Source organism: Barbus barbus, assembly GCF_936440315.1.
Source record: "Barbus barbus genome assembly, chromosome: 20".
In the NCBI taxonomy this organism is placed as follows: domain Eukaryota; kingdom Metazoa; phylum Chordata; class Actinopteri; order Cypriniformes; family Cyprinidae; genus Barbus; species Barbus barbus.
Window position 1 is genome coordinate 19,805,229 of NC_136748.1, and position 24,935 is coordinate 19,830,163.

At 38.1% G+C, this 24,935-nt stretch overlaps 3 protein-coding genes across 4 annotated transcripts in view; 1 reads left to right on the forward strand and 2 right to left on the reverse strand.

The window, feature by feature from the left end:
- Nucleotides 1–564: 564 nt before the first annotated feature.
- On the reverse strand, nucleotides 565–6,538 carry LOC306886606 (uncharacterized protein). 2 transcript variants are annotated; one of them, XM_079443868.1, is made up of 8 exons: nucleotides 6,211–6,538; nucleotides 5,579–5,724; nucleotides 5,170–5,402; nucleotides 3,471–4,062; nucleotides 3,018–3,094; nucleotides 2,803–2,902; nucleotides 1,528–1,646; nucleotides 565–1,425 (listed from the first exon to the last, which is right to left on the reverse strand). In XM_079443868.1, exons 2-8 carry the CDS (start codon nucleotides 5,598–5,600, stop codon nucleotides 1,048–1,050), a joined length of 1,521 nt encoding a protein of 506 aa, XP_079299994.1. In that variant the 5' UTR covers nucleotides 5,601–5,724; nucleotides 6,211–6,538; the 3' UTR covers nucleotides 565–1,047. The 2 variants fall into 2 exon arrangements, with proteins under 2 accessions (XP_079299994.1, XP_079299993.1); XM_079443867.1 differs by having other exon boundaries at nucleotides 571–1,425; nucleotides 4,886–5,402; nucleotides 6,211–6,534.
- Nucleotides 6,539–7,067: 529 nt separating this feature from the next.
- On the forward strand, nucleotides 7,068–12,511 carry LOC306886287 (protein FAM98A-like). Its single transcript, XM_079443266.1, has 8 exons — nucleotides 7,068–7,147; nucleotides 7,904–8,052; nucleotides 8,151–8,285; nucleotides 8,689–8,873; nucleotides 10,672–10,752; nucleotides 10,888–11,004; nucleotides 11,126–11,293; nucleotides 11,800–12,511. The coding sequence occupies exons 1-8, from the start codon at nucleotides 7,107–7,109 to the stop codon at nucleotides 12,487–12,489; spliced, it is 1,566 nt and encodes a 521-aa protein (XP_079299392.1). The 5' UTR covers nucleotides 7,068–7,106; the 3' UTR covers nucleotides 12,490–12,511.
- A 741-nt stretch (nucleotides 12,512–13,252) lies between these two features.
- Nucleotides 13,253–24,935, reverse strand: part of LOC306886286 (ras guanyl-releasing protein 3-like) — a 39,103-nt gene continuing 27,420 nt past the window's right edge. Inside the window, exons 13-17 of the mRNA XM_079443265.1 lie at nucleotides 24,505–24,652; nucleotides 20,139–20,175; nucleotides 19,715–19,864; nucleotides 18,796–19,181; nucleotides 13,253–16,923 (exon numbers count right to left, since the gene is read on the reverse strand). Coding sequence (XP_079299391.1) covers nucleotides 16,915–16,923; nucleotides 18,796–19,181; nucleotides 19,715–19,864; nucleotides 20,139–20,175; nucleotides 24,505–24,652 — 730 coding nt within the window. The 3' untranslated portion in view covers nucleotides 13,253–16,914. The remainder of the gene's footprint in view (nucleotides 16,924–18,795; nucleotides 19,182–19,714; nucleotides 19,865–20,138; nucleotides 20,176–24,504; nucleotides 24,653–24,935) is intronic.

A 24,935-nucleotide genomic window follows, 5' to 3' on the forward strand; every position in this document is an offset into this window, starting at 1 on the left:
TTGCGTCAGAGATGTGTCACTTTGCTTGAAGCTGATTGGTCAAATTTCAGTTTGAGATCTCTAAACCAGAACATGGCCTGCCCCGGAGCAGGTTAGCTGTGTAGTATAAGTTACTATGGTGATGAACACTGCTAAAAGCCAAACCACTTTCATGGTACCTGAAACCCAGAGTTGGCGCAAACCAAACTGAAACTTACCTGGCTAGCCAGCTAAACCGGCTTCATGGTACAGGCCCCAGGGGTGTCAAACTCAGTTCCTGGAGGGCCGCAGCCCTGCAGAGTTTAGTTCCAACACACAAACCATGAAGTTTTCAAATAAGCCTAAATGACTTGATTAGCTGGATTAGGTGTGTTTAATTATGGTTGCATCTAAACTCTGCAGGGCTTCGGCCCTCCAGGAACTGAGTTTGACACCCCTGGTGTAGAGAGTCATCAATATTTGGTCTGTTTTTCAGAAAAGAAAAACAATTTTAAACGGATATAGCGGCTAAAAATAGTTTTTTGTTTGTATATAGTCAGTCTTAAAGCCACAAAAATGTATCTCTACAGAACACTGTACATCAAGCCAGTTCACCAAGAAACTATAATCATCACAAAAAGGTACAATTTTATCAACCAGGCATTAACTTGAGGGTTATAAAGCAAATAGAAAACATTGACCACGAACCTCTAATCATGCACACAAATTTTTCAATCCATGTATCCAGTATGAATGTTTAACTTTTTCAGAGCTAGAACATTGCAGTGTGTTTGGTTTGTGGAACACTGGTCATAGGACAATGATGAGTGGGAGTTTTAGTTTGACATCATCTCTGGTTGTTCACATTTAAATGTAACAGGTTAAAAGTGTCTCTATATAAGTGAAGCGTTCCTGTTCTACACTGTGTGCAGTTGGAGTGTCACCTACAGGATGCATTAACATATTAACAATCATGTCTAGGCATCCTGAGGCCTTCAACCAGAGAAGATTCACTAATGACTGCTGATTGAAATGTAGTTCAAAAGCTCAAACACACAGCTGATGATTTTACAAGAAAGATCTTTAACACTAAGGTGAATCCTTATCTGCTTTTTTCTTGTCCTTTTTCTTCTTCTTTTCTTTTTTCTTAATTTTCTTCTTTTTCTTTTTCTTCTCGCTCTTTGTTGATTCTGCATCATCGTCGTCATCACTTTTATGCTTTTTCTCTTTGTATTTGTCTTTACTCTGATCTTTACTGTCATTGCCCTCTGGCTTGTTTTTGAGTTTGATATCTGTAGTATGAGGGCTTCTTTCGTCTCTGGTGTGCTTTCTGTCAGGACTGCGTTCCCTGTGCTCCTGGTAGACCCTTGAGGACCTACTGTGTGGGCTCTCTCGTCTGTGGGATGATGTGTGATGCTGGTCTTCATGTCTCTTAGCATCCCTGTGATGCTCCTGTGACACAGTTGTCTGCAAAGACAAGAGAGAAACCTTTTGTTTCCCACAATTACAGATACAGCGTAATGTAATTTAGAGTTAGTGATCCGTGGTAAATGGCATTTATAATGTCACCTTGTTCCTGTCCTTGCGGCCGTGACTTTCTACATGTCTCTCTGCGCTCTTCAGCTCACCAAAGAACTCTTCACAACGCTGGCAGAAGAAACCCATCACCGGGATCAAATCACCCTCACCTATAATCAGGATATGCAAAGATACACATTTAAACTTAACTGTTCAATAATGATGAACAGATTTAATTAAAATCAATAAAAAAATATTATTATATGGTTCATGGTTCAAGTAAATGAAAATTAAATTAATTTATTAATTGACCCCAAATAAAACTGAAATAAACAGTTGTATTGAACAAATAAAAAAACATTGTGGTTCAAAGTAGTAAAAAAAAAAAAATGTACTGAACAAATAAAAACTACATAATTATATGGCCGATGGTTAAAATAATTTATTGAAAAAATAGATACACACACACACACACACACACACTACACACAGTCTGGTCAGCCACCCCTGTAGGAACTTTCCATAGGTGTAATGGTTTTTAAGCTGTACTAACTGTATTTTCTAACACCCTACACCTTGCAGGAAACTTTGCATTTTTTACTTTCTCAAAAAAAAATTCTGTATGATTTATAAGCTTTTGTACCCATTGGGACTTCAATTTAGGTCCCCTCTGTGATACGAGTCCCCATGAGTCTGTGTGTATTCAGGTTTAAGTCCCCACCAGGATATATAAACCTGTACACACACACACACACGTTGGTTTTTGTGGTTTATGGGGACTCTCCATAGGCGTAATGGTTTTTATACTGAACAAACTGTGTGTGCTATTGCCCTACACCAACCCTACACCTAAACTTAGCCCTCACAGGAGACTTTGTGCATTTTTAGATTTTCAAAAAAACACCATTTAGTATGTTTTTTAAGCCTTTTGAATTACGGGGACATAGGCAGTGTCCTCATAAACACCTTCATATTGTAATACCTCTGTCATACCCATGTCATTATACAAATTTGTGTCCTCAAACCACATAAACATGCACACACACACACACACACGTATAATAATAAAAAGATTTTGTTGAACCAAATTGAAACCAAAAGAAAAATCATCATTACATGGTTGTGCATGCAATGAAAGCATTTTTAAAAAAGCATTCTGTGACATTTTAAAGATATGGATCATGATAATTAGTTATAATTGGTATATTTCATAAAATGGAAATATTCTCATACAGCATTTATTAATTTATTGCAAGGCAGATGAAATTGCTAATAGCACCTTGTAACTTCTTTAGATATGTTCAAGTTGAAGGGCTCATTTACTACCTTCCTGTTTCAGCAGACCCTCCAGTTCCTTCACTAGGTACTCTTTCCTTTTCTTTTGAATCTGTTTCTCTCGTCGGTCTCGCTCCTTCTCTTTCGTCTTCTAAAACAATCAAAGGTGTTCACAGTGAGATTCTTGGGAGCATGACATAATACTGGGCTGATAGTGTTAACAAAGACTAAGAGCTATGCAAGACAGGTTTCCAGACTCTTCATACCTTCTCCTCGCGATTGGAATCGTGATTAGAATGGCTGCTTCCAGAGCGATTACTCCTACTGTCATCGGTTTTGGTTCCTGAAAATAGACACTAATAGATGAATGCATTACAAGCACAAGGTTCTTGTGAAGTCTTCTTGGTCTTTTTAATAATTTCTTCAAATAGCTGGCAGACATCAACAACAAAACAATCTGTAGCACAGATTCCATTCAAACTTTGTTTTTTAGATCATTTCAGCTTTTTAGTTTTACACACAGGCCTACTTTTTTTTTTTTTTTTTTTAAAGACTTTTAAAATAGTTTGATATGGATAGCATGCTCAGTGCTCAAAACTCTGGTTGGTGATGTTATCATGATATTTGCATACTGAATATTGCTTGGTCTTTATCAAACTTTCAAGTTTCACTTTGGGTAAAAGTGACCATTAAAAAGCATAAAACATGCTGGTTCTGACCTCTGGACAGTGCTTGCAGCGCCTCCAGGGTTGGTTTGAGCATCGGGAGCAAAGCAGGCGTTCCTTGTTCTTCCTTTTTTTCCTTTAGTCTGGCAGCCATTTTACAGATGTCAGCCGTGCCTGGATTCAGGCCGATGGTCCTCAGGAGGGTTCTCACCTTCTCGCATTCCTCTGAAGTGACTTTCGTTGTGCCAGAAGCAGCGGGCGGCACACTAGCAGGCATGGCATGTGCTATGGGTTCCTGGAGACCATGAGTCTGGTGTTCTTTACTGAGATGATGAACCGGAGACCTCAAAGATCTCGTCTGGGCCAACGGAACGGTCACAGCCTGAGGTTTGGATCGCTCCTCTTCCTCTCCATAAAGGAATTTCTCTTCATCTTCAACACTCTGGAACACAGGCTTGGTTTCAGGCTGCTGGTTGAGTGTGTTCCAGGATAAGATACTGGAAAAGCTGCTGCTGTCTCCGCCAGCCCTCTCGTGAGGAAGCATGGAACCGTAACTGAATTCAGCAGACGTTTCAGGTTCTAGGTTCTGGAAGCCTCTAACTGCATACTGATTTGTTAGAAACATTCCCCTTGTGTCATCAGTATTCTGTTTAGAAGACAAGGGAAGATATTTCACATTATTTGTAGAGAAAATTAAGGTAGTTTAAATGGCCTGAAAGCCAACAAAACAAGATAAATATCAATGTCAAGTATCAACAACAAAGAAAAAGTGTCTAGGATTGTACAAAGTTCCAAAAAATGTATTTTCAAGTTGGTTTAAAGTTAAAATTTATTGCCTCAAAGTGTCAAAAAAATAAAATATATTTTACCTTGAACACATCTTAACAAAAATAAGTTTTCAAATATATTTTTGAAAGTAAAATGATTTTTTAAATCATGCCTTATAAATTCATAAATATCTCTTTTTTTGACATAAATAAAATGTTGCCAAACTAATAAACTAAAGTTTATTTACTTTTTTAATTAAAAACCACGCTCATATTTAAGTCTGTATGCATTGCATTGTAATGTATTTTAGAATTATTTTTTAGCTGCATTATGTGATGTATACTTTTTTTCACAACTGGTGATTCCCCAAAGGTTTTCCATTTGAATGATTATGAGCTACGTTTCTCTGTGTACAGAAATGACATTACAAGCACGAGGGAATGACGTATGCAATTCCCTGCAAAATCATCCAGACAGCTCAAAAATATTTGTATTATATTATATTAATGTTATTATCAAAGTGGGTAAAATGGTTTGGAAGGTGGATTTTTGAACAGTCTCATTAGTAATAATAATTACTGTTTTATTTTTTTATTTTTTTAAGTTACTTAGAGTAGCTTTAATAAACGCCATGTCATTGACCCACAAACCAAAAAATATAGAAACTCAAACTCAAAACATGACAGAATAGTGTTGCGCACCTGGCTTCTAAGGAGGGCATTCTTGACCAAAGGCAGGTGTTTGTCTAAATCTTTGTTCTGTAGGATCTGTTTTAGTCCATGAAATAGATCAGGCATGGCACTGCTGCCAAGGCTGATTCCGCTGCTGGCGCTGCTAGAGCTGTGAATGCCTTCAGCGGTTCCTCTAGAAGCCTGTTTTGTCTGGCAGGGGCTCAGGCGTGACTGACTCTTACTGTGTGTTCCGCTCTTCCCGCGACTGCGGCTACGACTCCTTGCACGACTTTTGGCCCTTGTGCAGCTTTTACCTCGACTGCGGCTGCGTGTTTTGCTGCGAGCCCGCCCTTTTCCACGACTCCGAGCTCGACTACGGCCCCGGCTCCTTCCACGGCTCCTGCTGCGACTGCGTGGACGGCTCCTCCCTCTGCTTCGACTCCGCGTTCGGCTGGGATGCTTGTCTGCTGTGCGATCACCATTGTCATTTTTATCTCCTGGCAGCTCACTTGCCTCCAGGATTCGGAGAAACTCTTCTGCCTTTTTCCTTTATTGAAACACATGGAAATGGATTTAGGGTTAACAGTTTTATATATACACACAATATTGAAAATAATAATTTCTAGAGGATCAAGTGCACACTGAAGAGTGGAGGAATGGCTGCTGAAAATTCAGCTTTGCATCACAGGAATAAATTACTTTTTAAACTATAGTTCTTCATACCTGACTTCTTGGTTTTGCTCATCTAGACTTTGATTTGACCAATTCTGTGAGGTGTGACCAAGCTGATGCTGATTTGAAGACATAAGCAGAGAGCTGATCAGCGTGGATCCACTTTGGTCAGCAGTGTGGCTGGTGAAGGGTCGGTTCTGCAGATGAAAGAAAGGAATGAAAGAAAATCAGATATATCACTAGACACTGACAAATAGCATGTCTGTATTCTTTATCTGATATAAGACTCAAATAATATCCAGTACAAAAGTCTGAGATCACAATGAAAATCTGAGATTTCTGCCATTTAAACCTAGAAAGAATAAGTTTTAAATCCTACATTTTTAAACAAAGTATGACGTTAAATGACAGTATTTAAATATCTGCAGGCCACTAATCAATCAAACAAATGAGTGCTATTGTGAATGCATTGTTTTAAATGAAGCATGACATGCCACTGCACTATACTTTCACGCACTGCTCTGAAAATGCATTTCTTACATGGAATCCAAAGATATTGGATATATACAATATATTTAAAATTAAATTAAATATATCAATTTAGCATTTCACCAGGTGGATGTAGCCAATGCTGCGACAAGTAGATGCAGATTGGGTTTATGACTGGACCGAAAAACACGGACCTCGTAAAACGATTCTCTGTTGTAGTTTTCATTCCCTGCTCCGTACGGGCGTCCCGGAGGAGGACCGGGCGGCGGAGCGCAGTATCGAGGCCCTGGAGGAACCCCAAAAGGAGGGCAGAACGGCGGCGATCCAAAAGATGCTGCGGGGGGTCCGAACGCTGAAGGGGGTATCGGTGGCCGGTGATAGTCCGGGTTCGACGTACCTCGGTACATATTTGTGCATTAATATCTGATCAATTCATGTGTGGTTTCAACGAGTTAATTTTTTCATTCACTCTCTGCGCTCCTGTGTGTCTACATGAGTCTGAGCGCGGCCACAGCGCCGCCTGCAGGACTGGAACCACAGCGCAGCTCACAAACGCCTGTCCAAACGATGCCAGTTCAAAACTGTTGTAACAAATTACAAAATGTTTCTTTTTTTTATTCAGTGACCAATACAATTATATGGATAATACGTAATAAAATAAAGGGCAATTAAAAATACACAAAATGCAAATTCATAAAAAATGTTTTAAATAAAAGCTATGCACGGATTTAATCATTTTAAAAAAGTTATAGACCCAGTATTCTCAGTATACATAAACGAAGTAAATTTAATTTATGCATTTGGAATTTAGCAAATAATTAATAAATGCATAAAAAAACATATATACACACATATATATATATATAACAATTCATACATGAATGATAACATTAAATAAATGATAAATTTTATAATTTAATTAACAATTATTTGAAATATATTGCTGCTTATTTTCTTTACGTTGGAACGCAAGAACTGATAAAACGTATCTGGCATGTTTCTGGTCGCCTACAGGACTGGAGTTGTAAGGACCCCATTATGCCAACCCAGCATTTCAGTCATTACGGCTGCTAAGAGGGAGTAATTTACAATGGAGTCTACTGATATTCTTGATTCTTTGGAGGACCTAGGGTAGGTGAATCAAATATCTCGTTGTCATATTTTTTATTTTTGCTTTATCAGCCGTTTTGATTTTCTGTTTAAAATCGGAGCTCGTGCACACATGTCCCGGCACGCCGGTGTTCTGCATGATCAGAGGCACAAAACCGCTTTCTCTATTCTCAACTGCTGTTGATTGGATCAACTTGAGGCGAATAACTATTAATTTCAAATATTTTTATCCCTCAACAGCCGTGATTTGTTGTCTGTCATATTATATCAGAGCTGGGGATATTGGCACATGTATTTGACAGCATGGTTCATATAATCAATGAAGTGATTGGGCCGTGCTGCGTCAGCAGTGCTCAAATATCTCAGATATCTCCACTGCCATAAATAGCCTGAATCATCATAGCCTAAATTAACACACCCCTGTCACCACATTCCCAGCTCCCGATCTGTCAATCCGTAGACTGTTCTAGAATCAGTCAAGAACTGATAGGGATGGGTCGTATTTGTGTAAGATTAAAAGCCTTTAGATGTAATTGGTAAATTATTAGTAATGCCATTTAAGGATCAGAACTAACTTAAGTGTAAAAAAGTGTCTCATTTTCTTAATTTAAAGCGTCTAGCTTTTTCAAAATATATACCAGAGGTAAGCATGCTTAGATATTGCACTGTTGCAACATCATTGGGTCACTTCACATTCTCCTAAATAGCAGGGGAAGTGCAGCATGACCCAGGACCATCTCGAAATGCAAACATAAGCAAATGTGTGTGTGTTTGCAGATACCAGGGTCCACTCCTAGAGGACGGAGCTCTTGAGACGGCTGTGACTGGTGGTGCTGCATCTCCAGAGTTCACTAAACTGTGTGCCTGGCTTGTGTCTGAGCTCAAGCTCTATTGTAAACTAGAGGAGAATGTGCAGGCGACCAACTGTGAGTGTGATTCATCACCACACATATAATATAATCTACGAGAGGAAGAAAGTGTCATTCAGAATGTGAATTCTTGGTTTTGGGTGTGACTTGTGCAGGTCCGAGCGAGGCTGAGGGGTTTCAGCTGGAGATGAGTGGTCTTTTAGCTGAGCTGTTCTGTCCATATCCTGCTCTCATCACTGGAGAGGTCACCAAACGTCTGCTGAATGCAAACAACTGCCTGTTACTGCTGAGTATGTAAACAAAGTCATTTTCTCATTCCTGTGAATCTTTATGAAGCTTTTAAAATGGGGCTGTTGCTGAATTTTGTTACTTGAAATAAAGTTAACAAAAAATAAGTTAACTATCAATAAAAAACTATTAATTTCAACTTTTTTCAACTAGTTGCCAAGGCAGCAGTTCTCGTTTTTCTTTTATTTTAACTTTATTTACTAAAACAAGTAAAAATTAGATAAAAAAATTAATATGAACTACGTAGAGAACACAACAAAATGAATAACTAAAATGAAAATGGCACACACAAAAATTCTGAATATGAATAAAAACTACTATAGTATCTCAATGGTATTAAAGTAACATAGGTTCAAGATCCTTGTACATCAATAAATATTATTCGTATTCATACCATTCTTCCAGGCTTCTTGATCTCCGAGCTTGAGTCATCTAGGATGATCCTGGTGAACCATCCCCAGAAGAAGGGGCAGGAGACGGGCGGCAGTAAAGTCTTCATGGAGCTGAAGGGCATCTGTATGGCTCTGGGTATGTCCAAACCTCCTCCTAACATCACCATGTTCCAGTTCTTCAGTGGTATTGAGAAAAAGGTGAGGTTTATTTACAGGCGATTTATATTAATGTATATTAAATGTGTGCGCTCACATTGGCTCACTAACGGATTTGTGCTGAAAACCTCTGTGTTATTTTAGTATTATTTATATTCAGTGTTTCCCACACATAGACTTTACCTGGGCAGGCCGCCCAGGTATATTAACGGCCGCCCAAGTAAATTGTCACATTTTTGTTTTTATTACTATTATTATCTCTTACACTTTTTTTTTTTTTATCCGATAGAGATAATGAAACCTTCCGCGATCAATTAACTAGTGCAAAATCTCCCATCGCCCTATGCATTTCGTACTACTCATCCTGTGTGCTCGAGAACTGTCGACACTCCCACAGTGTTTTCCATTTCCCGTTGAATTATTTGTGGCGGGCCGCACAGATTAGAGCCCTGCATTTCGGCCCGGGCCCGATGGGCCCTGACTTTTTTACGCCTTTAGGGCCGGGCTTCGGGCCAATTTTCACGTCATAGTTCAGACGCGGTAACGAATTGTGACTCCCGGGAAAAACGGGACGTCTGGTCACCCACTCCCTAACCCTTCGGGGACTGAGGCCATTGTTTCAGATCGCTAGTTCGCGTTTTGGTAGCCTATCCGTCCACTGCGGCTGCCATACTGAGACTAGATATGCAAACGCCCCTTATCCAATGACAGAGACGCACATTTTGAAAGACAAGACGGTTAACTGAGCCTATAGGATGTATTTTGAATGTCAGTAGTCCTCAAATAACATTTTAGTTCCGTCTCGTCTTGTTAACGAAGACGCGGCATAAATTTTGTCATAGTTTTTTTATCATCAGATATTAGTTTTAGCTCGTCAACATCTCGTCTTAGTCACAGAAAAAAGGTTCGTTGACGAATATTTTTTGCCGTCTTCGTCGACGAAATTAACACTGTGTTGTAAACAAATCTTAACCAATGATTCCTAATTGCATCTACTTTCAGAAGGCCAAATAAAGTGCTTTTGCTTTCGCATAGAAACACACAGCGTCTCCCTGACACGGCTGCATCAACACTACTGCGGTTACTGAAACCATGCCGCCATTCTTTGCGTGAACATTTGGGCGGCATTAAGCAAATATTTCCACATCGTGGCGTAGACATGTGGGGGCGTGTTTAAATGAGCCGTTTTAGGGGGGCGTGGACAAGTCTTAACTTTTATAAAGAATATCTCTTTGGGTTTGAGACTTTAGACTTTGCAATTTTAGGGATCTTATCTATGCACAAACAGCTTGTAACACTCTAAAGCGAAAGGAAAACTTGAAATCGCATCATATGACCCCTTTAATTTGAGTTTTAGGAATTTTATGTGCTTTTGTCATTTTTATTTTATTTTTTAAATATTATTTAGATTATTTGTAAGTTTAGTACATCATAAACTTACTTTATTTCAGTTAGTAAGAAAACATGACTTTTGTTTGCATTTAAGTGTTTTATCTAATATTTTATTTTATTTGAGCTTTATTTAAATGAATGAAAACATTTAAACAATAGTTTTAGTATTAGATAAAAAAAACAGTTAAAACTCTTTTACACTTTCAAATCATGATTTGGTAATAAGTGTTTTTTTTTTATGGTCATATTTAGAGCCAGTTTTAATTATTAACTGCATTTACATATTCCATTTAGAATAATCCAGATTAATCAACATTTGAATGATGAATGTGGTGAAGCTGATGTAATACTGCATAAAAATATTTTCTGCTCATATAAGAATGCATGTACATGTGTATTGGTGAATGAGAATCTTTGTATGTTCTAATTAAATGCTATTGTCCCTCAGCTGAAGGAGGCTTTGTGCAAGGTTCCTCCATCTCATATAGGAGAACCTCTGCTGAAGAAACCACTGGGCCCTGTACATTGGGTAAGCTCCAATTTTGATTTTTATTCTCTAAAAGCACTAAACTAACCATTTTAAATTTGAACATTGAGTCAAATTTGGACATTTTAATTGAAAATGTGTTTTTTTTTTGTTGTTGTTTTTTTCTTAAACCTCCAGGAGAAAGTTGAAGCAATAAACCAAGCACTTGTGAATGAGTATGACGTCAGAAGGAAGATGTTGCTGAAACGACTGGATGTGACGGTGCAGTCTTTTGGCTGGTCGGAAAAAGCCAAGGTACAAGAATCTCTTTTACTTTGTATATAATTTCTGTCAAAACACTGATTAAACTAGTAGAATGAGCAAAAATGTGACATGAATTAAATTTAAAATCACTTTGCTTTGTAATTATTTACAGACACATGCTGATAAACTTTCGAAAGTGTACCAGCCTCTTCGAGTGTCGCTGGCCAGTAAAAGCAGAGTGTCTGTGGCTCACCTGTTTGCTGCTAGAGAAGATTTATCAAAGATCTTGAGAACCAGCAGTGGTCACATCAGGGAGAAAACAGCCTGTGCCATTAACAAGGTGGGTTAGTTTTGAATGTACTTTCGCTTTCTAATTGTATATATGTTATTACCAATTCTTTTGTAGCTGCATATTTCAGAAGTTAGAGGTTGATAAGATTTTCAAATGTTTTTAAAGAAAGTCTCTAATGCTCATTAAGGCCTCAAAATGCAGTAAAAACAATAATATTGTGAAGTGTTATTACAATTTTTAAAAAGTGTTTTATATTTTAATAATGTTAAAAAGTTTAATGTATTCTTATGATGCCAAAGTTGTATTTTCAGCAGTCACGATCCTCCAGAAATCCTTCTAATATGCTGATTTACTGATATAAACATTATTTTGAAAAACAGTTGCGCTGATACATTTTGTTTTCAGGGTTTTTTGAATAGAAAGTTCAAAAGAATGGCATTTATTTGAAATATAGATACATCCTTTCTGAGTAAAAGTATTAATTTCATTCCTAAAAATAAAAGGCTAAGCGGTAGTGTACATACCAGTTAATTTAATATTCTTGTGTTTATTAGGTCCTGATGGGTCGTGTTCCTGATCGAGGAGGGAGACCAAATGAGATCGAAGCCCCACCTCCAGAGATGCCCACATGGCAGAAACGGCAGGATGGTCCACAAGGGGGCGGCGGAGGACAGTACTACTCCGGAGGCGGTGGAGGAAGAGGTGGTGGACGAGGTGGCTATGATCAGCAGCAGGGCGGCCGTGGAGGTCATGAGAGAGGAGGTGGAGGCAGAGGTGGGAGAGGAGACCACCGTGGAGGTAAAGCGCAGGGGAACTGGCAGGATGCGTCTGGCGGAGGTGGATACCAGGGTCATTACCAGGACGGTGGATATCGAGGAGGATATGGAGGAGGAGGAGGAGGAGGAGGAGGAGGCTACCAAGGAGGCCAGCAGGGATCGGGCTACCAAGGAGGCCAGCAAGGACCGGGGTACACAGGAGGAGGATATCAGGGCGGAGGTGGGGGTTACCAGCACGAGGGCTACTTTCAGGATGGAGGACGACACCAGGAGAGGGGAGGAAGGGGTGGGCGTGGGGGTAGAGGAAGAGGAGGAGGAGGGGGAAGAGGAAATGGGCAGGGAGGAGGATGGGGAGGAAGAGGAGGGCAGAATTATAACCAAGGAGGGCAATTTGAGCAATTCTTTCAGCAAGGTGGGCAACAGTATAACCAGGCCGGCTTTGGCCAGGGAAGACAGTTTACAAGCTGAAAATAGACTGTTACTGCGATCTACAGCTTCAAAAAGGACCCACAATTTTCTGAGGGTTGGAGACCGAGAGAGACGCAGGCCTCTGAATGAGCAGACAGGCATTACATCTCATCATTCCCATGGTGCCTCTGGAGTCTGTTTTACAGAGATCTCCTCAGAATGAACAATGTGCTTCTACATGTGTACGGTTGGTTTAAACGGTTTTACTTCCAGCGGACCATTTAAACTACTTTAGTTATTTGGAAGTGCGAGGTTGGGTTGCCAAAAACTCCTTGGATGAACTTTGGTGTGTTGCTGGGTTTTTCTTCTTCCTTCCTCATTGATGATTGACATCGGTCCAGTCTACTGGCTGATCTCGCTGCCCCGAATCTGACGAAGCCTTATACTAGGAAGTGATCAAACTTTAGTTATTCTAGTTTTTTTTTTTTTATGGAAATTTTACTTTGACTTCATTAGTTCTCAATGTTCGTCCTGTCATGTCAACGATCAGCACTTGAAAAGTGTTTTTTTGTTGTTGTTTTTTCATCTCCCTCAGTGAGATGTTGACATGAATAAAGATCAGCCGAGTTCTCGATGCTCATGTGTGGATGTTCGTTTGCTGACTGTATGGAAATCCTGAGATTGATTGATTGACTTGTTTTGAGCTTTCTGCTGGTTTGGGAAAGAATGGGTACAGTTCACCTTTACAATGTTTAAAGGTTTTGGAATTGTTGAATAAACCGTAAAGCCAAGAGCTCACTGTCTTGATGCATTTTTATTTTTTAAACACAGAAAACTGATCAATTTCAAATGAAGATTATTTTTCTTACATTATTATAGTAGCAATAAAATATCAGAAGTTACAATGATAGAAACAACTTTACTAAATTAAATACAAGAGTTCTACAGAAACTATGCAGATTCCTATGATGCAGTGCGATTGTGACATGCTTAGAAATACAGTGGCCACATGGGGGTGATAGACAGCAATTTTAGTTTAATACCTGCAAAATGGCCAAAACAAATATCTAAACAGTGTCACTTAATCACAGTATTAAACCAGTCATTAGGAAACATTAAACACAAACTGTAGAATATTTTTTAAAAGCTACAGAATGTATTAAATAGTTGTGATTAGTCTGTTTTAGGGTAGTGTATTTATTGATGTTTTCCATGAACGGCAAGTGAATTGTAACGATGAATCACAAAACGTTTCTACATATGACATTCAAATATTACACTCATTCTAGTTAAAGCAGACTGTTCAAATCTAAATCCAGTTTTTTTTTGTCTTCAAAAATGCACTATAAATATTTTTAATGTAATAATTTTATAATGTCTTTTACAGCTGAAGTTACATAAATGGTCTCTGAATATTCCAGTCAAGATGGAAAAAGTCCCTTGATGTTTAATATTCAGTTTTACAGGTCAAGCTTATCTTCACTGGCAACCCTGAGATGCTGAGATGACCTACTCTCTCTGCACAACCTTATTGTTGGTAAAAACCTAGCAATATTTAGATTGCTTATTTTTTTTATTTCTATATAGTGAAGCTCAGAAATTTAGTGAGGAAAAATAAGTGCAGCAAGAAACTTGGGAATAAACGTCCATATGCTTGATGTTCAAAATGTAGTAAATGTACAACTTTCCCTCATGTAAACCTGGCATCAACCAGAAACATTCATAAGACTATAGTCAATACAGCAATGACAAGGTTGATCATTTTACAGCAGTTATTACTGACCATATCTTTTGATGGCCCAGAAGTGGCAAGAGTCATCAGTTTTTCAATACACATCTCTTGATTTCGCAAAGCTTATATTACGTAAAGATGTTTGCATAAGAAATTGTGTTGATACGGCTGCTGCTCGTATGCCAAAATAATGTGTGCTCGACACTTTAGCAGTAATTCTCACTTATCAATAAGTGAAAGACAACAGATGTATTAGAAATATCTCACAGGAGGTTCTTATACTCTAAGGCTCTTAAAGTCATGCTTAAATTGTTACATTTAAAGGGATAGTTAAGCTAAAAATAGCACAAAAAAAGTAATAGGTGATATTTTGAAGTATGTTGGTAACCAAACAGTCTTGGTACCCATTGACTTTCATTGTATGGACTTATATATAATGTTGTTATAAGGTGATTTAACGATGACAGACTCTTAATTTTTGGGTGAACTCTCCCTTTCAGTATTATGCTTTATATGCTACATCAAATCAAAATGAATTACATTTTGTAATAAACATTTTGTAGCATATGCCTTTAAAATTTTTCTTCCGATCTCTGACAATCTGAATACTAACTAGCACCAGACATACACAGATGAGAGCAGAATCATTAGCACAGTATTAGAATAAAACTCCAATGGCAACAGGTAAGCGCTTTCAGCACTAGGCTACACATGAAGGCTTCAGATGACAAACATGCTTTCTCAACTATTTCAGGAATTACTGGCATCTAACATTAATTCTGCATTCATTTAAATTAATTCCTCGCATGTTGTTTCAAACCATATGGCATTCTGTTGTTAAGACTTCTTTTAAGCTGCTATCTTCCATACAATGAAAGTGAATGGGAACCAACAAGACAAAAAACACCATACTTGTACAGTACATATGACTCATGCCAAGTCTTCATAAGCCTTCAATAGATTTTTTGAGAGGAATAAACTGAGGGATAGTTTACCCAATAACGGAAATTCTGTCATTTATTACTCCCCCCTCATTTCGTTCCAAACCAGCAAGACCTTTTTTCATCATCAAAACACAAATTATTATTTGATGAAATCCAAGAGCTTTCTGACCCAGAAAGGTCGTAAAGACATTGTTAACATAGTCCATGTGACATCAGTGGTTCAACTGAAGTTTTAAGAAGCTGCAATTTTATAGATCTATTTTATATAAGGACTATTTCAACGATGTCTTTACTACCTTTCTGGTGCTTGAATGTGTCATTTGTGTTGCTGTCTATGGAGGGTTGGAAAGATCTTGGATTTAATCAAAAATATCTTAATTTGTGTTCCGAAGATGAACAAAGGTTTTACAGGTTTGGAATGACATGAGGGTGAGTAATTAATGACAGAAATTTAATTTTAGGGTAAACAATCCCTTTAAGCTGATATTCACTGAAAATCTTGTCTGATAGACATGGTCACTATTAACTTTCATTGTATCAAAAAAGGGAAACCTTTTTGATATAAATCTTTTTTTTTCCCACATTAAATACAAGAAATAAACTCATTTTAGTTACAAAGCCGTGAGGGTGAGTAAATAATGACAGAACGTTCATTTTTTGTGGAACTGTTTCTTTAAATCTGCAATTGTGGTGCCAGAAGAGCATCTAATCCAAAAGGCTCAAAGACTCACTATAATCCTTGTTGTTCATGGTTCATCTACCTGTGTGGTTTCTGACTCTCTCTCTCTCTCACACGCACACACACACACACACACACACACACACAGTCTGCAAAAATGATCGTATGAGGCTTGTCACATCTGAGGCTGTCGGGCTCTAACTGAGCCAAGATGTCTGGGTGTCAAACTTATTTCAGAACATATGGCGCTGAAGGACAGTGTTGCCTTGGCAACAGACTATCTATGTACTCATCTGACGCTTAGCAACAGAGGCCATATAAACACCTGGCTGACGGCACACCTGTGTCGGCAGAATTGTCTTTGAATTCATGTATATATAAAGATGATTTCAACCTTACATAGCTATCAATGTTGCTAAGCAGTGCTGATGTAATGATATATAAGGTCAGAGGTTACTTGTCTGCATTTTCCCAAGCACAGGAGACACAACTATGGTGCAAACCATTGGAGAAACAATCTTTAAAACAGTGTAAGTGGGTTTTATAATTATAATTGGGGTAAAGGGTTTTAAAACTCGACGTACCTTCCACTTCAGATCATAATGTGTTGCTGGGTAACACATAAATAAAGTTAGTGTTTTAATGTTCAATCATACATACGTTCATCTTCATCTTTCCCAGTTCCACTTTCGACTTCAGACAATCTGAATATAGCCTTCACATCCACTGTGTCCTTTCTGAGTAGTGTTTTTGGAGAACGAAATTCAGAGCGTGCGTCGAAAACACATCAACAGCATACCTTAAATACTCTCGCTCACTCATCTATTATCATGCTGATGTATCCGTCACATCAGCTTCCAGTGATTCGCAATTAGATTTCCAACCAGGACACCACAGCGCAGTCACTCTCTGTTTAGTCCGAGACCTTTCCTTTGATGCAACCCTTCCCCCAGTTCAGTCAGCGGGTTGCCTGCTGCCTCTCTTTTACTGTGGCTGTGGAAATAGTGGCCCTATTCCTGATCCACTGGAGGCATGAGGCACCCCAGCACGCCCCCTAGAGCGGACAGCCCTCTGGGCCGTGGTCCTGACAGGCTCCAGGGTGTCCTGCATGGGCCCACAGAGCAGTCAAGTCAGCTGATCTGAAAACACACAGTGGAAGATCATGAGGACACATGACTCATTTGTTTAGGGGAAATAATTAGTGCTGCCTGCTTAGGACAATTTCAGTATGGATTTGGGATTTTGGGGGGAAAAAAGCAGACTCTGAACACCCTAGCAACTGGATAACAACATGCTAAAACTGCTTAGAACAACTTAGCAAACACATAGCAACACCTGGGCAACTATACATAGCAGTGAAATTTTAACTTTTATTATTCTTTTATTTTATTTTATACTTTTGAATTTTAAACTGTTATTGGGTATTCAATTATGAGAGCTTCTGCCACAGTGGATCACCAGAAAATAAACTTTCTATATATAGCTTTGATCACAGGAATAAATTACATTTTAAAATATATTCAAATAGAAAGCAGTTATTTTAAATAGTAAAAATATTTCACAATATTACTGCTTTTGCTGTATTTTGGATCAAACAAATGCAGGCTTGGTGAGCAGAAGAGAATTCTTTAAAAACATTAAAAATCTTACAGTTCAAAAACTTTTGACTGTTAATTTATATGTGTGTGTGTTTTATATTTTATATTTTCTGGCAAACATATCCATCAATTTACACAGCTATTTAAAACTTTGTGGATTTAAAAAAATAATAATAATATTTTTATTCAGCAAACATGCATAGAACTGATCAAAAGTAAGACAGTAAAGACATTAATAAAATCACAAAAGATTTCTATTTCCAAAATCAATACGGTTCTTTTGAAATTCTATTCTTTAAACAATCTTGACACTAAATATATCATGGATTCCAAAACTGTTTTCAACATTGATTAAATTCAGCTTTTAATAATAGGAATAAATAACATATTACAATATATCATCATGTAAATATTTATATTTATTATATATGCATACTTATATTTATCAACTAGAAATAATTTATTTTACTTTGTAACTATTTCACAAAATTATTGTTTTTTACTGTTTTTGCCAAATAAATGCAGACTTGCTGAGCAAAAGATTTTTCTTTCAAAATTTTAAAAATAAATAAATAAAAATAAAAACTTACCACAAACTTTTGAATCGTAAGCCTACTATCAATTTTTTATTTTTATTTTTGTAAGAAATTTGTTAGTTTTAATAAAATTATAAAATGAAATCCACATCTGGAACATAAAAATACCATAAGTTGTTCAAATTAATATAAGTATTACTATAATTATTATTATAAAAATAGTTTGTTTGTAGTATTGTGGTTTTATATGTCTACCTAAAAAGGTTAAAAATGTTTAAGTTAGTTAAACATGCAAATTCATGAACTGCTCATCTAAAATACTAATTCTGCATTGTAATGCTGACAGGTGCACCAACAGTTTAATCCCTGTGTGTCAAGTGACCCTGCTTTTTTAAACCCTGTTCAACAAATAACATATCTGAGATCTGAATTTAACAAACACAGCAACACGATCCTGGTCAGACATATGCTCTGCATTTTAACCCAAAACAAAGTGTCTGCCAGGTCCTAAAATAACAGCCTAGAGCCCTACTCAGGTTAGTGCTACTCCATATTTAGGCCCATCAGCGTGAGTGCTGTGGCGTTCTCAGCTCTGTGGCCACAGGCGAAGATCATCTCTAGAGCAACAAAAGACCAGACCGCAAAACCTTGGAGTTTCCATGGCAACAGGGGGGGGGGGGCAACGTTTCATAAAAAGACATTTCAGTGCCTTGGAAGAGGTGTAGGAATTAAAAGATAGTGAAACAAGAAGGCGGGTTGTGGGATTCACAAGGTCTTCCTGCTCAAACAAATCTGAGGACAACACACCGCGGCTTTAAAAATAGTTACAGGATAATTTCTTCAGAAATCAAATGAGATGCTTTTCTCTCAGTTGTACCTCAGAGGTCCTAATTTTGTTCATATGTTGTTCTGCGAGTCCGTTCTGCTGCGACTCTTCGCTGTGCTCCTGTGAGTTCCTGCTGTTCCTCATCGCTGCCGAACTCTGCGTGTCATTCTCCCAGCTAGCAAAGCCTTTGCTCTTGGACGCTTTGCGGTGTGGCCTGTATCTCATTTTGGGGAAGGTGTGTGACCCGCTGTCTGCGACGGCCACCCAGCCATTTTCGGGCCACAGGGGTTCTGTCTGCGTGGCCTGACTGGTGGTGGCTCTCTGGAGCCGCACTGAGATGCGCTGGGCTGACCCGGTCACCAGGGTGATGGACTGTCCCTCCAGGTCAGAGCCTGATGACGACGACACGGCAGGGAACGTAAACACCTCATCGTCATCTGTGCAATAACAGGACAAGAGAATGTTAGCAAAGGGAACATTTCTTCAATATTTTATTATCAGAAAAAATAGCAATGTTTTGTCTAGTTTTTATTAAACAATTTTAAAACAAGATAAATTTACTAAAAATAGTTTTCAAAGAATATATCTTGATTTATGTTTAGACAATCACTGGCTAATAGTTTTTCCCAATAAATTTTCATCAAAATTCAAACAGGTTTGCTTCTCAAATAAATTTAGCTTTGTCTGGCAAACATGTCCATCAGTGTACGCTACCATTTAAAGGATGTTTAGATATTTTTACTGGAATTTTTTTTTTATCAGTGAAACGTTATGAAGATCGTTTTTTGTGTGTGAGATTTTTGAATTTTCTTTCACATTAGATGATTTTTTAAAATGGATATAGAAAAGACGATATAGCAGTTTTCAGTGGTAAGTGTATGTTTGTAAGGCATCACACTCATCTATGCATTTCACCCTGTTTTACTCTGAGACAAGCAGATGGTGATGTACTGTGCAGGTGTGTTATCACCTTTACAGGGGGGCAGGCTTGGGCTGCTGGGTAAAGAGCTGTGTGTGAGCACTCCAGGAGACACATTGCCCTGTGACATGGACCGAGGGAAACGCCGACACGCCAAAACCAGTAGCTCACGACACTGTTTATGGCAGTTCACACCACAGTCTGAAAACAAACCACAGAAAGTGTGCATTTAAATGACAATTGTATAAAATAAAGAAAGTTAAAAAAATGTATTAATCTTTTAAAAAATATATTACGCACATATGCATGGGAATGATTTATATTATTTTTTAAAATGTGATAAACAGGATATCTAACAAGCCACTAATATCAACTAAATATACGGAAAAAAAAAACTATTAATGATTTTACAAGTTTAGTGCCCTGGTCAAGCTTCAACATCTATTGTGATTTGTTCTATTTATTTATTTCTTACCTTTGCACTTGTATCCTTGTTTAATAATTCCCCAGAGCTGAAAACATGGAAGATGGGGTGAAGAGGAAGGGCATGAAGAGAACAAAACAGAGAGAGAGAAGAATGTGAGTAATTATGAATTGGGGACAGAAGCAGCAAGTTCATGCCATTTGAGTTTATGGTTTTCTGTACAGACCCATGAGTAATAAACAGGATACTTCCACATGTTGCACCCTTCCTGTGTAATACAGTATGACAAGGTGGATCTGTGTGTGCGCATGTCTAAAAGTCTAAAAGAATGTGTGTTAACTCAGCGGATTCCTGTCTAACCATCTATGTAAATACAGAACAATTTGAGCAGCAGTGACACTCACTGTAGTGTATACACTCATTCTATAGTTCATCAGCCCAGAATATTCAGTTCAGTGGCAACAGGAAATGTGCTGCATTTACTAGGAAAGACATTATTTCGTACATACCTTTTGTGTGCCTATGCCCGGACATTTTTTTGCATACAATGAATGACCCTCAAAAATTATGTGGACACTTAAAAATGCCAGAATGACATTGCCTTATATTATTAATATATATATATATGTTGTTTTCTGACATGCATTTAAAAAAAAAATCCAGTGTTGATATTTTTTTAAATAATCCAAAAACATTATATACTCTATCTCGTTGAAATGTTTGGGGTCAGTAATAATTTTTTATGTTTTTGAAAGAAGTCTCTTATGCTCATCAAGGCTGCTTTACTTTTTAATAAAAAATGCAGTCGAAAGAGTAATATTGTGAAATATTGAGATTTAAAATGTAGAAATGAACAAGAACAGCAATAAAACAGCAATAAAACTCAACTAGCCAGAAATCTTGGGAGTGAAAAACAGCTAGACACTGTGGTTTTAAGGTCGGATTCAACCTTTAAACACTGTCTGCATTGGTTCAGTGATGTTGTGACTAGCACTTGACTAACTGGGGCCCGGGTCAGGAAGCAGACAGACTGGCTAAACCGACCGTCTGCTAGCTGCCTCACGTCACAGAAGTCAGTTAATTCTCAGCACATAGAGACTCTTTCACCTAGATATCACACTATAGAGACTGTGTCTGTTCCCCGAACTAGAAAATACAGAAAACATACAAACCAAAGTAAGAGTAAAAATTTAATTGATGTTCAACAAATAAAAAACAGATATAATACAGATAAACAAATGATAAAGCTTGGCTTATTGAATATTAGATCCCTTTCTACAAAAGCACTTTTTGTAAATGATGTGATCACTGACCATAAACTAGATGTGCTTTGTTTGACAGAAACCTGGCTAAAACCAGATGACTACATTACTTTAAACGAGTCTACCCCCCAAGATTACAGTTACAAACATGAACCGCGTCCAAAAGGTAAAGGGGGAGGTGTTGCCCCAATTTATAGCAATATTTTCAGTATTTCTCAGAGGTCGGGTTTCAAGTATAATTCGTTTGAAGTAATGGTGCTTCATATAACGTTATCCAAAGAAACAAGTGTTAATGATAAATCCCCTGCTATGTTTGTACTGGCTACGGTATACAGGCCACCAGGGCACCATACAGACTTTATTAAAGAATTTGCTGATGCAGGTAGTGCTGGCTGCAGATAAAGTCCTAATTGCTGGTGATTTTAATATCCATGTTGATAATGAAAGAGATTCGTTGGGATCAGCATTTATAGACATTCTAAATTCCATTGGTGTTAAACACGTTTCAGGACCTACTCATTGTCGAAATCATACTCTAGATTTAATACTATCATATGGAATTGATGTCAGTGGCGTTGAAATATTGCAGCAGAGCGATGATATCTCAGATCATTATCTAGTTTCGTGTATATTCCATATAGCTAAAGCTGTAAAGCCAACTCCTTGTTACAAATATGGTAGAATCATCACTTCTACCACAAAAGACTACTTTAGAAATAATCTTCCTGATTTATCTCAATTCCTCAGCATATCCAATATCTCAGAACAACTTGATGATGTAACAGAAACTATTGACTCTCACTTTTCTAGCACTTTAGATACGGTTACTCCTTTACGCTTAAGGAAGATTAAGGAAAAAAGTCCAACACCGTGGTATAATGAGCACACTCGGGCCCTAAAGAGAGCACCCCGGAAAATGGAGCGCAGCTGGAGAAAAACAAAATTAGAGGCATTTCGTAATGCTTGGCGGGAAAGTACCCTATCTTACAGAAAAGCATTAAAAACTGATAGATCTGCTTACTTTACGTCTCTTTTAGAAGAAAACAAACACAACCCCAAGTATTTATTTAATACAGTGGCTAAATTGTGGCCTAATTGTTAGAGTCGGACTCATAATCCAAAGGATGCGAGTTCGAGTTTCTGGTCCGGCAGGAATTGTAGGTGGGGGGAGTGAATGTACAGCACTCTCTCTCCACCCTCAATACCACGACTGAGGTGCCCTTGAGCAAGGCACCGAAACCTCAGCGCCGCGTTTGACACTATCGACCACAACATTCTTTTAAATAGACTAAAAAATTATGTTGGCATTAGAGAAAGTGCACTGGCATGGTTCAAATCTTACTTATCTGACCATCATCAATTTGTGGCAGTAAATTAAGAGATATCATACCAATCACAAGTGCAGTATGGAGTACCTCAAGGTTCAGTACTTGGCCCCTTACTTTTCACACTTTACATGTTACCCTTGGGAGATATCATTAGGAAACACGGTGTTAGCTTTCACTGTTATGCTGATGATACCCAGCTCTATATTTCTTTGCGACCTGATGAAACTTACCAATTTGCAAAACTAACGGAATGTATAGTTGATATCAAAAACTGGATGACTAGCAATTTCTTACTGCTAAATTCTGAAAAAACAGAGGTGTTAATTATTGGACCAAAAACTTTTGCATGTAATAACCTAGATCACTGTCTAATACTTGATGGCTGCTCTGTAAATTCTTCGTCATCTGTTAGGAACCTAGGCGTACTTTTTGATAGCAATCTTTCCTTCGAAAAACATGTTTCTATCATTTTGTAAAACTGCATTTTTCCATCTTAAAAATATATCTAAATTACAACCTATGCTCTCAATGGCAAATGCAGAAACATTAATTCATGCGCTCATGACCTCGAGGCTAGATTATTGTAATGCTTTATTGGGTGGTTGCTCTGCTCGTTTAATAAACAAACTCCAGCTGGTTCAAAATGCAGCAGCTAGAGTTCTTACTAGAACCAGGAAGTATGACCACATTAGCCCGGTTCTGTCAACACTGCACTGGCTCCCTATTAAACATCGTATACATTTTAAGATCTTGCTAATTATCTATAAAGCCCTGAATGGTTTGGCACCTCAGTATTTGAGTGAGCTCTTGTCGCATTATAGTCCTTCATGTCTGCGATCTCAAAACTCTGGCCATTTGATAATACCTAGAATATCAAAATCAACTGCGGGCAGGAGATCGTTTTCCTATTTAGCGCCCAAACTCTGGAACAATCGATCTAACACTGTTCGGGAAGCAGACACACTCGGTCAGATTAAATCTAGATTAAAGACCCATCTCTTTAACCTGGTTTACACATAATACACTATCGCATTTCTATAATTCAAATCCGTTAAAGGATTTTTAGGCTGCATTAATTAGGTCAACCGGAACCGGAACACTTCCCAAAACACCTGATGTACTTGTTACATTGTTAGAAGAATGGCATCTACGCTAATATTAGTCTGTTTCTTTCTTATTCCGAGGTCACCATAGCCACCCAGATCCAGACTGTATCCAGATCAGATGGTGGATCAGCACCTAGAGATGACCTCTACAGCCAGGACACCTAGATCTATATCTATACTCTATAGATACTCTATCTATTCTGCCATGTGCCTTATGCACTCTATCTATTCTGCCATGTGCCTTATGCCACTTTATCTCTTTTTTTAAATTTTTCTACAATGTCCTCATATTGATAAGACCTTTTTGCACTACAAATATATCTGCACAGTTCTGTTTTTATTTAACTGGTTTGCACTCTATCTATTCTGCCATGCGCCTTATGCCACTTTATCTATTTCTTTATTTTTCTACAATGTCCTCATTTGTATAGCTGTATAGTTGTATGCACATATGTTTAAACTGTATTATCTGTATTTGAACGTGTTTAATGTTAACTGTGCTTTGACACAATTTGCATTGTTAAAAGTGCTATACAAATGATATTGACTTGACTTGTGGTAAACTCAGGTCTTGCTAGGTACGCTTGTTTGCACACACACAGAGCTGAACCCTCAGAAGTATTCTATTGCACTTACTGCAATACATGATCAATTGTGCTGATGTGAAAGGAAAGAAGTAAATTTAGAATTTCTTTATGAGCCAAATAAAATCAGCTCTTACAAATCCAGCGCAGTGTTCACAGAATGTTGGCTTCAGGTAAGTTATCTCCTGGAAGTTGTGAATAAAACCAGGCCCCATCTTACACTGCAGCAGCGGGTTGGCACGCAGGAAATACGCCATCATCTCATCCTTACTGATCAATCCATCCCTGCACAAAAAGAGAGAGATCATCATGATAGCCTCCAGCTCATAAAGCAGTATTTCTTTGCTTCCTGTGTCAAAACAGGTACGATATCTGAACAGAATCATAAGTGTGAGTGCAAGAGCTCAGAAGAAATGCATGCAGTCACACGCCAGTAATGTGGTTTGAGCGCTGAACGGCTAAGATGAACCACAGAGGGCGTCTGGGGAATTTGTGAGTGTGTGAGAGAGTCTATGCGTGCCTGATGCTGTGCATCCTTCACCGGGAGTCATGACCTTCAGCCTTTTAA